Consider the following 12,411-nt stretch of genomic DNA (forward strand, 5'->3'; position numbering starts at 1 on the left):
GGTGCGATTACTACAGCCCCTTTAAACTAAAATCAACCAAAATTATTTATCTCATTTGAGATCTGAAACATGTGCTACTTTAATTTCTCTAGAGGCAAGAATCCTAATCAGCAAATGTCAAGAGCATTAATGTACTTAAATAGCTAGAAAAATCACCCAATGTGACATGATGAAAAAGAAAGAAAAACTCATATGCAAAATATAAATAATTTTAAAATCTATTTAAACTGAACTGAAAGAACATTACACCAAATTATATGTATTTTTAACTTGCAAGAAAATTGTATCCACAATAGGGCTTATATCTAAATAAATCATACACACTATTTCAGTCTTAAAGCCATTTCATGTCTTTCCATTTTGCACCCTACTATGCAAAACTGTACAAACTCGACCTTGATAACTGAATTCTTCATGGGCAACAGGCTGTTTTCTTCCAGGTACCAGGCATAAGACAAGCTTGACATCTACAGTTCACCTCTGGTAGCCCTTAATGGACAGTTACAACACAATTCCATCCAGAGTGATACCCTTCTAATGCTATTGTCTTCAGTGGACTTAGGACTTCACTTCACTTTATTAAACATGAGTCATTACAAATTCCCATCAGATCCCTTGTCATGGCACCCTAAGCAGAGTTACACTCTTCTCAGCCCACTGACATCTACAGCCTTAGAAGAATATACCTCTGCTTGGGTTAGAACCATTAGCCTCTTACCATCTTGAGGAGGAATAATTTACCGTGTCTCCCAGATTTATAACTTTGGAACCATTTCTTGACCTGTCATCTGCTAAGGTTGCTAAATCCTGCTATTGCTTCCTTGAAAGCTCTCCAAGAGCTACCTTCTTTTATATATAATTTATTCTTTAAAACAGCTTCTCTCTTAACTCTTGCAAAGATTTCAAAGAACCTAAGGCATAAATTATTTCAATGCTGCTGCATAAAAATGTCCATGTGCCTGTTTTATTTACACTCACTTTTGTACAGTCTTTGGCTTGGATGTTTTTGAAGAATTGTTCAGATGCTTCTTCCATAATTTCCACTGAAGTTCTTGATGTTCTTTATTGGTTACAATACCAAAGCGGAATTCCACCGGCTCTTTAAGAATGGGCATTTCACTCTATTGGCCTTATAAAAATAGAAGAATGTTACTGTCATTAAAAAATGAAAGTATAAACCTTTCTATCTATATATATAAAAAGCTAACCGTGCGTTTGTTCCTCACGCCCTAACGTGGAAACGGCTGGACAGATTGCCCCCAAATTTTGCCACGCCGCCGGTGTCCATTCTGGACAGGTTTCTGGACCATCACAGGGCTTCCAGGTCACACCGGAGCCCAGTAAAACCCACGTTTAGGGAAAGCCACGGCAGACTAATGAGGGGCCCCCGTATCGCAGGGGTGGACCAATGAGGGGCCGCCGTATCACAGGGGGACGTGCCTTGCCCCCCTTCACCTCGCCATGTGTGGTACCGCCAGCCAAGCCACCCTGCTGCAGAGCATTCAACGAAAAGGCTCAGGAAACCGCCGGTCATCCTCTCCCCTTCCTCCTCCCTTCCGCGTCACACTCACCACCGTCAGCACGCCAGGACAAAGCCATTGAAAATCGCCGGGACAGGAAGAAGGAGCGTGCCAACCCAAGCTGCTTGGAACAGCCGGTACACCATTCCACTTCCTCCTCCCTTCCCTTCCTAACCCCCCCTCCCCCAGAAAGCCACAGCAAAGCATGGCCGGGTCTGCTAGTCTTACATAAATAGCTACAATTTACAATCAGCATATAACATTAAATACATTCTACCATAATGCCATCTCTTTTCAGCCAGCTGCCACAGGAAAAAATGGGGAGGGGAACCATTTGGAGATCCTTAGATAAAAATTATTGCATAATGCTCTGAAGTATTAATCTCTATGATTACATTAAAATTGCATTGCTGTCAAATCAGAAAAATTAGTAACAATAATAAATAAAGTCAAATAATTGAGATATGGTTAAACTTATAGATTTATAGCCCTATCCACAATACACAGTTAAGCAAAAGTACTTGAATTTAAGCCAATTTATTCCATTGATTTTACTCCCATTACTTCAGCTTAACAACTTATTGATCAGACAGTTTCAGTCTCATACTCTAGAGTAGTTGTAGAGAAGTTTATCAAATCAAAACATATCAATTATGAAGCCTATTGGCCAAAACAGATATCCATAAAGTAGCCTTAAATATCAATGAAATGCATTCAGAGTCATACTGCATTTTAAATATAAATACCTACTAAGTTTGCCATATCTTCCTTATTTCAAGAAATTGTTGTTTTGGGATATTAATAGTAATACTGATGAATAGAATTCTAAAGCCTCTTGGGATTAGAACACAGATCCATTCACCTGGAGAAAATAGCCTCTTTGGAAGGTGGCCTCTATAACTCGTCCTACCCCCCCCCCCCCACCCTGCCCTCCTCAGACTTCACTCCCAACATCTCCAGTAATTTCTCAACCTGAAGCTGGAAGCAGGCATAGATAGGAAAAATGGAGCCCGGGGCAAAATCTGAATTCTGCGCCCACTCCATGGGCAGCCACCCTCCCCCACTACAACCAAAGAACGATTTTTTGCACCAGGTCATCTCAAAGCCACCATCACATTATAGACACGTCTCAACTCACAAATCTGAACACAGCAATGGGCCATGGCATACAGCAGAGATTTTAAAAAATTGACATTTTCAAAATGCTTTCAAAACTGTTGTAACACGTAAAAGCATTTTAAGTCGTATGACACTTAAAATACTTTTAAGTCATACGACTTAAAATGCTTTCAAAATGTTTTATTACTGCTATGAATAATGTTTTATAACCCTCCACTCATTCCTTTGCATTTCTCCCAAGCATTGCCAGATATAATAGCCAATTTGGATTAATATCAAACCTGCTCAAATAAGCCACAGTACAAGTCAACCTAAATTTCCATCTCTTTCTCTGAATGCCTTTTTCAAACTTGTATCTACAAGAACTCCAAGCACTGCAGATTCGTCCTCTAATTACTAAGGGTGCAGCCCAAAGTAACCCCGGGATGACCCAAAGGTTCTTCCCAGAGAGAGGGGGAAGTGCTTATGTATTATTTTGAATTTATATGGTGAGCATTCATCAGCCTGGGTAGCCAAGACCAGAAGCTGCTGCCGGCTGCTTGGGCACAAACTCAGAATCTACTTTCTTGACTTGCTCTTGAAAAATCTGTCTTGTGCTGAAATTGTGCAGAACTTCCACATTCAGGGGCAGTAAACCTCTGAATACCAGTGTCAAGAGACAACATCAGACTTAGGCCTCTATGCCTTTTTGTTAAACCTCAGGGAGTTTACTGTGGGGAGTTTATGTTTGTGTCCCCTGCTCTTTCTTCAAGGCTCCTTTGTTTACCATTTGTTTACAGCCCCAAAGAGTGCATATACAGACAGTGTGAACAGTGGAGACCTGTGCTAGAAAAGAGAGTAGCATCCATCCCAAGAGACCGCCTTCATAATGGAATTATTGCCTACTGCAATGATTGTAGACAGCATTTTGTTTTCACTTCATTGTCTTAACCTCAAATTCAGCTTTCTGTATTCTTTACAGTATGTATTGCAGTTTGTTGTTCATATTGTTTTCTAATTCTGTAATCCTAGTCCTATTACGTTGTTCATAGTTAATTGGCTGCCTTACGCTGACTAATTGAACTGTTTTATATTCTGTGATCTGCCTTGAGCCTCAAGGAGAAAGACAGGCTATAAATAGAGCAAATAAATAAATATGAGAAAAAATTATCAGAAAGACAGGAAGGGAACCTGGAAGTGCCCTCAGAAGAATTTTAGAATTTAGTACTACTGGCATTTGATGGGAAGGTGGCATTTTTATTTGAACATGCATTGAAATACTATTGTGGCTACTTGCCTGTCACCCCAGTTCTCCAAGGTAAACGATGTCTGATCATTTCAGTTTTACCTTTGTCTTCTTTTCTAAGCCTGCTCTGTTTCTTTTCATTTTAATGTCAAACCTTAGGGCATGAAATATTCAGTATCCTTTATTAGCACTTCGACCCATGTCCTGTTCATTTCCTGCATATTACTGTGTCAACCCAAGCACATTTGGTTACAGCTGAGAGTTTGACTGAAAACTTAGTACTGCAAAATATGCTGCCATTTACCCTAAGGAGCTCCCTGACAGCACCCCAGCGAAATAAATTGGGCTGAGAGAAGGTCATCCAATGAGCTTTATAGCAGAATGGAGATTTGAACATGAGTCTCCCAGTTCAAATTCTTTCTTATTATTTGTGTCTGAGAAATGAATCCTAAACTCAAATAGAAAAAGACTCTGAGCTCTGTGCTCCAGTTACAATACCGAGAACTGTTTCAGCAAATAACAAAGTTGATATGAAGATATTCAGGGAGTAAAATTTTTCACCAAATCTAATCTACCATTCATCTTAATTCATTTCAGTCACAAGGGAATGAAAAGCCGACCCTAATAAAAAGAGCAGATTACTCTGACTTTCTGAATAGATCAGTTTGATATTTTTCATTCTTCTGGAGATAAATCGCCATTCTGCCTGTGTTAATTCCAAATACATCTGAATTCTTTATTTCTTATAAAATGCTCCAGTAAAGTAGCAATTTACAATTTTTAATCAAGTCTGTGGTTCCCATCAGTTAAATCTATGTTCATTCATTATACTTTTGTCAAAAATACAATTGTAGTATTGTTTCCCAGGCAAATCTCATTCAATTCTGTCTACCAGCAAATGCCAAAATCTTCTGTATCCCTCCTTGATTATAAGAATGTCAATAGAATTTGAATAACATAGAAATATGGTTTATTATTCATATCATCATGCTGATTCATACTGATTCTGATTATCATCTTAATCTAAGATATAAATAGGGAATAGGGTGGTTTATAAATGCAATAATAATAAATAAATAAGTCATTTCAATAGCACTAGCAGGACCAGGGCCGTGGGCAGCTATATCCAAACCCAGACGAAGAATGTGTTTTCTAGAGCCTAGGGTTCCCATGATTACTGAAGTACAGAACATAGTACTCTACTGAAAACCTTTGGCAAGGACCGAACACTGCGGAAGGGCATACCACCCACAGGGACAGGGGGGGTCAAGTGACCTGGACGCAATGGCGGTGAGGCGCAAAATCACCCCCCACCCCCCTCCTCTCCCACGCTGACCTGGCTCAGAAGAGCTGGGTTAGCACAAGAAGAAAGAGCACTTAGAACAGCCCGCAGTGCCTGTCCGAGGAACTGCCTCAGCTTAGCTCCCCCAGGCCCCTCACAGGTCAGGGTTGAGAGACGCTGAGAAAGGCTTATCACCTGCAGGGAGGCGGGGGCGGCTCAGGGGGCAGCTTGGGGGCACACAGCAGCAGTAGTCTATTGAAAAGGTCAATCTAGTCCAGCTCCGAGCCCTGCCCCTGAGCCTTGCCCCCAGGCACAGGGGGCACAGGGGGAGCACCCAGAGCAGGTGTTGTCCCCAGGCACCATTTCCCCCTGATACACCTCTGCACTGAGACATCATGGCATTTATACCAGGCATGGCAAATCTCGTGGTTTCATACCAGGCTGATATTGCATTTCTTCTGTAGATGTTTTTCTAGCTCTAATCCTCTGATATTTTTTCATCTGTGCAGGAAAAAAGTGCAGTCCTATATCCTTTCCCCATGAAAAAAAGCAGATAGCAATCCTCTTCTCCCATAATATTTCTACTCAGTTTCATAGATTATTAACAAAAATTGTACATCCAAAATTTTTTGGTGCCGTACAAATATTGCCCTCTAGGTGATTAAAAACATAGGAACATAAGAAGAGCCCTGACTGATCAATCTACAGGTCTATCTAGTCCAGCTTCCTGTTTCACACTTCCTGTTGCACTCCCACACACACCAGCTGGGTGACCTTGGACTAGTCACAGCTTTTCAGAGCTCTCTCAGCCCCACTCACCTCACAGGGTGTTTGTTGTGAGCGGGGAAGGGCAAGGAGATTGTAAGACCCTTTGAGTCTACTACAGGAGAGAAAGGAGTAATATAAATCCAAACTTCCTACCCATCTCTTAAAGTAACTTCTAATGGCACCGCAAGCACCTTTGTTGGCTTAATGACATCACAGATGCAGTACAAAAACTGAATTCTAGAAGTCCTACTGAGGGAATTTGTTAAGGAACTTTTCTCTGCCTAACTCAGCTTGGTTCAAAACTGATACCTCTCCAACAAATACTTTTTTCTTCTTAATCTAGTACTGTCAAGAAAAACAAAACTAATAAAGAAATGCCATACAGCCATGACAATGTTATATCTAGTTTAAAATCCAGAATGCAACACATGCTATAAGCAGATAACATGGTTGTATAACAGAATAAATACCAGTGCTACTTTTCAGCTTCCCCATTGATATGATGGGAGGAAACATAACAATGGAACTTATCTAGGGTCCAGTACCCTAGCTCAACAGATGGCTCCATATGCTTTGCAGACAGCACCATCTGCTGTGCATTTATAGTACACATTTGCTAACTTAAACCGATTATTTAAATACACTGAATGTTTCACTGCAATGAACACTGTGAGAGAACATAATTCATGACCTCAACAGTACTACTGTGATGTTCATAACATTATGGTAGGGTCAAGTTAAGCAGGTGGCAAAGTACTCCACCAGAAAAGTCACACATGGCAAACTGTTCCTATTTGAAGGTAGAAGAAAATAGATTGATAAATTGCTGCCAAGATGAAAGATGCTGCTATGTATTACCATGTTGCCCTGAAGATCTTAAAACTACCATCTGGGAAACTGAGCAAGGGCAATAATAGTTCCAAAAATAATTTAGTTGATGACTAGCCCTATTACATGCCGAATTTTGCATAGCGCAGGACGTATATATTCTGCCTTTCTCCACAAAGGGGATCTTGCATGGCTTACATTTTTCTCTTCTTCTCCATTTTATCCTCACAATCACTCTGTCATGTGGGTTACCTGAAAGTGTGTGACTGGCCCAAAGTCATTCCACAATCTGTCATGGCAGAGTAAAATTCGAACCCAAATCCTAACCCAGCACTTTAACCATTGCATCACACTGGCTCTACAAAATATTTGTCTGTTAAAAATGGAACAGATGCTCTAAGGTAGCTGCCTAATACAACACAATTCATGAGGAGAGAAAGTTATTTAAAAAAACTTTTTTGATGATACCTGAATCTCCCTATTTGTGCAGTGCAATCCTAATCCAATTCCAAAGCCTTTATTGGCATTATAAATTACAGAATTAGTAAAAAGGGGCATTTATCCACTAACTGAGACATTAAAATATTAAAATACATTAAAACAACGTTGAACATTCACAACATTCACGCACACATAAAATAATTTAGCTGTTACTACTATGTAGGCAATGATTGCGCCTGACCAAATAGTTCCTCAAAAAACTCGCAACATTCTCACATATGAGATCACAGGAACCGTTGAGTAGAAAATTCATAGTAGATGGTAGCCTGACATCGTTTGAGCTCTCTATCAATGGACAGATGTATATAGAGCGTAACGACTCGTACATTGGACATTCCAATAGTACATGTTGAACAGTCTCAACAACGGCCATATTACATTGGCATAACCTGTTCTCATATGGAGTGTTATTATACCTACCAAGAGTCATAGCATTAGGCAGAGCGTTAAAACGAGCCAAAGTGTACACTCTGCGTTGTTTGGGATTGCACAAAATGTACAAATAGTTGGCACAATGGTCTGATCGGACAATTCCCAAGGCCTGTGGAGAGCAGCTATTCCCCCCCCCCTGCACCATTTCCCAATCCTAATCATGTTTAATCAGAAGTAAGCTCAGTGGGCGGTAATTCCCTGGTAAATGTATTTTGAACTCAGCCATAACTACATACACTAATAATCCTCAGTAGAAATATATTCAGATGTACACTGTACGCAAAGCTACCCTTGAGGCTGCTCTGGAAGCTTCAGCTGGTCTAGAATGTGGAAGCAAGGATCCTCATTGGGACCCCACGTAGAGAACATATACTACCAGTACTCCACCAGCGGTACAGGCTCCAAGCTGAATACCAAATCATATTTAAGGTTTTGGTACTTTAACCTTGAATTCCCTAAGCAGTCTGAGAATGTTGTACCTGCAGGACTATCCCTCTCAATATCCCCTGCAAAGACCGTCCCTGGCCCAAGAAGAATCCAGCTGCCTTCAATGAGAGCTTTTTTAGCTTTGGCCCCAGCCTAGCAGAACTCTCTTTCATGTAAGACTCAGGTCCAGTGGAACCTGGCTCAATTCCCAGAAGTGTATGGGGGGGATGGCACCTGGAGACAAATTGTCTCTGGGCACACACACATACACCCGTGCCAGAGGACGGGGGTCGGCTGCCTCCCCTCCCAGCTCCTGGCTCCCAGCCGGAAGTGACCGCTGTCCCCCAGCAGCTGCTTTTATAAACACTGAGGTTGGGGACGGGGCTCAGTGGTGTGTGGCCCTGCCCCCAAGCCCCGCCCCCAGCCCCAGTGCTTATAAAAGTAGCTGCTGGAGGAAGGGGGATGACAGTCACTCCTGTTCTCCCCAGAGGAGACGGCAGAAGGGACTGCTGGCTGTGATCTGGGAGCCAGGAGGGGTGGCGAGGTTGGGTGGTGGTGTCCTCAGGCTTCCTTGGCCATGCTCATGTTGATGACGACATGGGCAGGGTCAAGGGCACCCAAAGACGACAACAGGGCAGCAGGACTTCCTACTGCCTTGCTGTCTTCCTGGTCACATGGGGGGCCGATTTTGCAGGCCTCCCCACGTGACCAGATTAGTGGTGCCCAGGGACAGAGGGTACCCCTCATCCACAGGCAAATACGCCACTGTCAATTCCACAATGCTTGTAAGACTATATTTTCCCCAGACCTATGGTTGAGGTTACATTGTAGCTGGCCTCCCTATCCCTACCCTGGGCTTTTTTTCTCTGTTGGTTTGTTCTTGGGGAGGGGGTATTTGTTTGTTTGTTTGTTTATTAGATTTGTATACCTCCCTTCCCTTTTCAGGCACAGACCAGTTCCCAATGTCTGATAAAATAGTATGTAAACAGTATGAATAATTTAAAATCATACATTTAAAAATGGATACAACACTTAAAATTAACAATAAAAGCCATTGATCAGATTATGCATGTGTCAGTTGTGGCCTGGGGAGGAAGGGGACCAGTAGTCCTATCTCCATGCTAAATTGTTAAGGGGTGCCAACTAACATTTTTTTAAAAAAAAACCCTGTTATTTTAGAGTTAAGAAGAAGAAGAAGAGGAGGAGGAGGAGGAGGAGGAGGAGGAGGAGGAGTTTGGATTTATATCCCCCCTTTCTCTCCTGTAGGAGACTCAAGGGGGCTTACAATCTCCTTGCCCTTCCCCCCTCACAACAAACACCCTGTGAGGTAGGTGGGGCTGAGAGAGCTCCGAGAAGCTGTGACTAGCCCAAGGTCACCCAGCTGGCATGTGTGGGAGTGTACAGGCTAATCTGAATTCCCCAGATAAGCCTCCACAGCTCAGGCAGCAGAGCAGAGAATCAAACCCAGTTCCTCCAGATTAGATACATGAGCTCTTAACCTCCTACGCCACTGCTTTTAATTGTATTACATTTTCTGAATTGATTATATAAAACTGATATTAGCCGCCCCAAGCCTGACAATAGACAGGAATTGGGGGGAGGGGGGGATTAAAATGTAATAAAATAAATTAATTTTAAAATTTTACATTTTGAAGCATTAAAAATTTAAACATTTTTAAACAAAGCATGAAAAGATATGGAAATTGTTAAAACATTACTACTGAGTGGAATTTGTGCCATATTAACTGGCAAATGATCTTTCCTTGAAAGCTGTTGATTTATTTATCGCTGAGTATGCCACACCAGAAAGATCTCCTGCATACACTGAAGTGAGCAATCCAAGTAGCTTGTACAGAGGGCTTGCAATGATGACATTCCTAGGACATTATGCCCTATATCATTAGGTTCATCGTGACAGGGGTAAAATCTCCTCTTGCATTCATATTAATTTTAAAGTATTCCAAAACTGATTATAAGGCCAAACTTAAACCTTAAAACTGATTCAAATGGACTTTTTATACACACACACACACACACACACACAAACACACACAAGATCTTTCATAATCCACATTAATTAAATTTAGGATTTATGAACAGATACCCAGTTTTGTCATCACAGTCACTCCAGTCCAGAACAGTCACTTCCCCCCCTGAAAGGAAAACATATTTTGTTTAGTTCTGTGTATCAATGTCCACATTCCAATTACATTATTTTTTTATTTTTTTATTTATTTTCGCATCAAATTTATAGGCCGCCCTCCCCCGAAAGGGTTCAGGGCAGCAAACAACAAAAATAAAATAAAATAATTTAAAACAGTTTAAAAACCCATGATAGTACGCAATAAGATTATCAGGAACCATTTAAAACATAGGCAGGTGGCAATTAAAAACCTAACCCCCTCCCTCCCTCAACTGAGTTACTGTCTACGGTAGTGTTCCTGAAGTTAAGGCTAAAGCTCTATACTTCTGAAAGTTTATCAGACCAACAAAATATATATTTACCTGTTAAACAATGATGCTGATAATACAACTGAGACAACAGTCAAATTTCTACGGCTCACTATTGAGATGCTTCTACAAAAGTAGAGTAAGACTTCCATAGTACTGCAGCAGATTCTCAAGATCTATTATGTTATATATGGGGGGGGGGGGCGGGGTTGCATTTATTTTATGCTGATATGCCAATAAAGATTGGTTTGAGTTGGCTAAACCCATCAGCCCCACTGTAAGCCAGGGGTGCCACGGCCACGATCCATTTAATCAATTGGAGATCCATCAGTCACAACAGGAGTAAACAATACAATTTAACCGAAGGCTGCTGGATCTGGCCTTTCTCTGCTCTGCACTTCCCTGCGGAGAGTCAGCAATGTCCCTGGACTTACCGTCACCTTGCCCAGTTCTCTGCCCGGCTCGGCCTCCTCGCTATGGCGATCCTGCGCTGCTGAGGCGGTTGCTAAGGACGCAGCTCGGCCTGGATACCACTGGTCAGCGAGAGGGACAGGCGACCGTTCGCTGCTTCGCGGGGACAAATGCCCACGGGAAAGAACTGGACAAGGAGATTGCGGACTTTGCTTTGTTAGGGTCCCTTGCCGACCACTTACTCGATGTAATTTGTTAATAAAGTGGCTGAGTAGGCAACGACGTTCAGCAAGAGAAGCAGACGTCACAATTGACCCATGCAGCTTAGCTTCTCCTCCCTTGCCCTCTCTGCCACATTTTGCCCAGTTTTTATCAAAGGCGAATCTTTCGGCTCAATGTGCTGTGCCCGTTTACCTCTTGCGGGTGCCATGCCCAAGGCACTTTCTGGAGTTAAGCAGGCACTGAACCCGCCAACCTTGTCGACAAAATAAGTTTATCAGCGGTGGGTATGCTCCAAATTTAAACCTTGATATATGGATCTTCCCACAAGAGTAGTCAACAACAAACAAAACCTTTATTAGGCATAAATTGATCATACATAAAAATATATAATTCATAGGGCCAGAACCTGTAACAAAAACTGAGCAATCTTCTCCAGAATAAGAGGATCGTCACTATTCAAGAGTCGCACGCACAATAGTAGTCTTGTGGGGTGCTGATATTTTAAAATAGAGATATATATTTAAATTAGGGGGGGGGGGTGTTGTTAATGGTATGAACACATCACAATCCTGAAAGTGAGCCATCAAATTGCCTGAAAGTCTGAAAACCAATTGTAGGGGCGACCCTGCAAGATCAGAACTAAGGAAAGGAAATAAGGCGCCATCTCCATTCATTGCTAACAGCGAAGAACATTTTATTTAATGGAGCTTCCTCTGCGGTAACCATTGTGAGAACTGCGGCGTCTATTTCCTATCACTCTTTCCCTCCGAAGAATGAACTGATCAAATTCATTTGTATGAGAGACGAGAAAAGCGGTATACATTATTTATTTTACTGGGGCGCAGATACAACGATCGAATAGCCCATTGTTGGGTGTTATAAAACCACCTTTCACTGAGATATTTTTGCAGAAATGTCAAATTCTTGCAAGTCGGGATATAATTCAAGGCAGATTTTGACAAGTGATTTCAAATCAAACGTTGGATCTGTTCTTATGATGTCACTCCTACAGGTGTTCGGTAAATGCACGACGTCATAAGGTTAATAAACTCAGGGGCATCTATTGAGTCCCTCCCACTTTTCTTCCAAGGCCGAAGGACCATGAAGCGAACAACGACCTCACCGACTTTCCTATTACTCCGGGCAAAAGTCAAAATGAGCCGGGGATAGAGGGTGGTGGCACGATCGCCTTTATCATGTGACCCAGCTGCGCTATGGATGAACTT

The 12,411-nt window shown here is 41.9% G+C and overlaps 1 protein-coding gene across 1 annotated transcript in view; it reads right to left on the reverse strand.

Moving 5' to 3' along the window:
- The window catches only part of TMEM232 (transmembrane protein 232), a 194,093-nt gene extending 181,687 nt beyond the window's left edge, over positions 1-12,406 (reverse strand). Inside the window, exons 1-3 of the mRNA XM_048503411.1 lie at positions 12,304-12,406; positions 10,987-11,150; positions 979-1,129 (exon numbers count right to left, since the gene is read on the reverse strand). Coding sequence (XP_048359368.1) covers positions 979-1,115 — 137 coding nt within the window. The 5' untranslated portion in view covers positions 1,116-1,129; positions 10,987-11,150; positions 12,304-12,406. The remainder of the gene's footprint in view (positions 1-978; positions 1,130-10,986; positions 11,151-12,303) is intronic.
- Between the last annotated feature and the right edge of the window lie 5 nt (positions 12,407-12,411).

This window comes from Sphaerodactylus townsendi, linkage group LG07, assembly GCF_021028975.2.
Source record: "Sphaerodactylus townsendi isolate TG3544 linkage group LG07, MPM_Stown_v2.3, whole genome shotgun sequence".
Classification (NCBI taxonomy): Eukaryota; Metazoa; Chordata; class Lepidosauria; order Squamata; family Sphaerodactylidae; genus Sphaerodactylus; species Sphaerodactylus townsendi.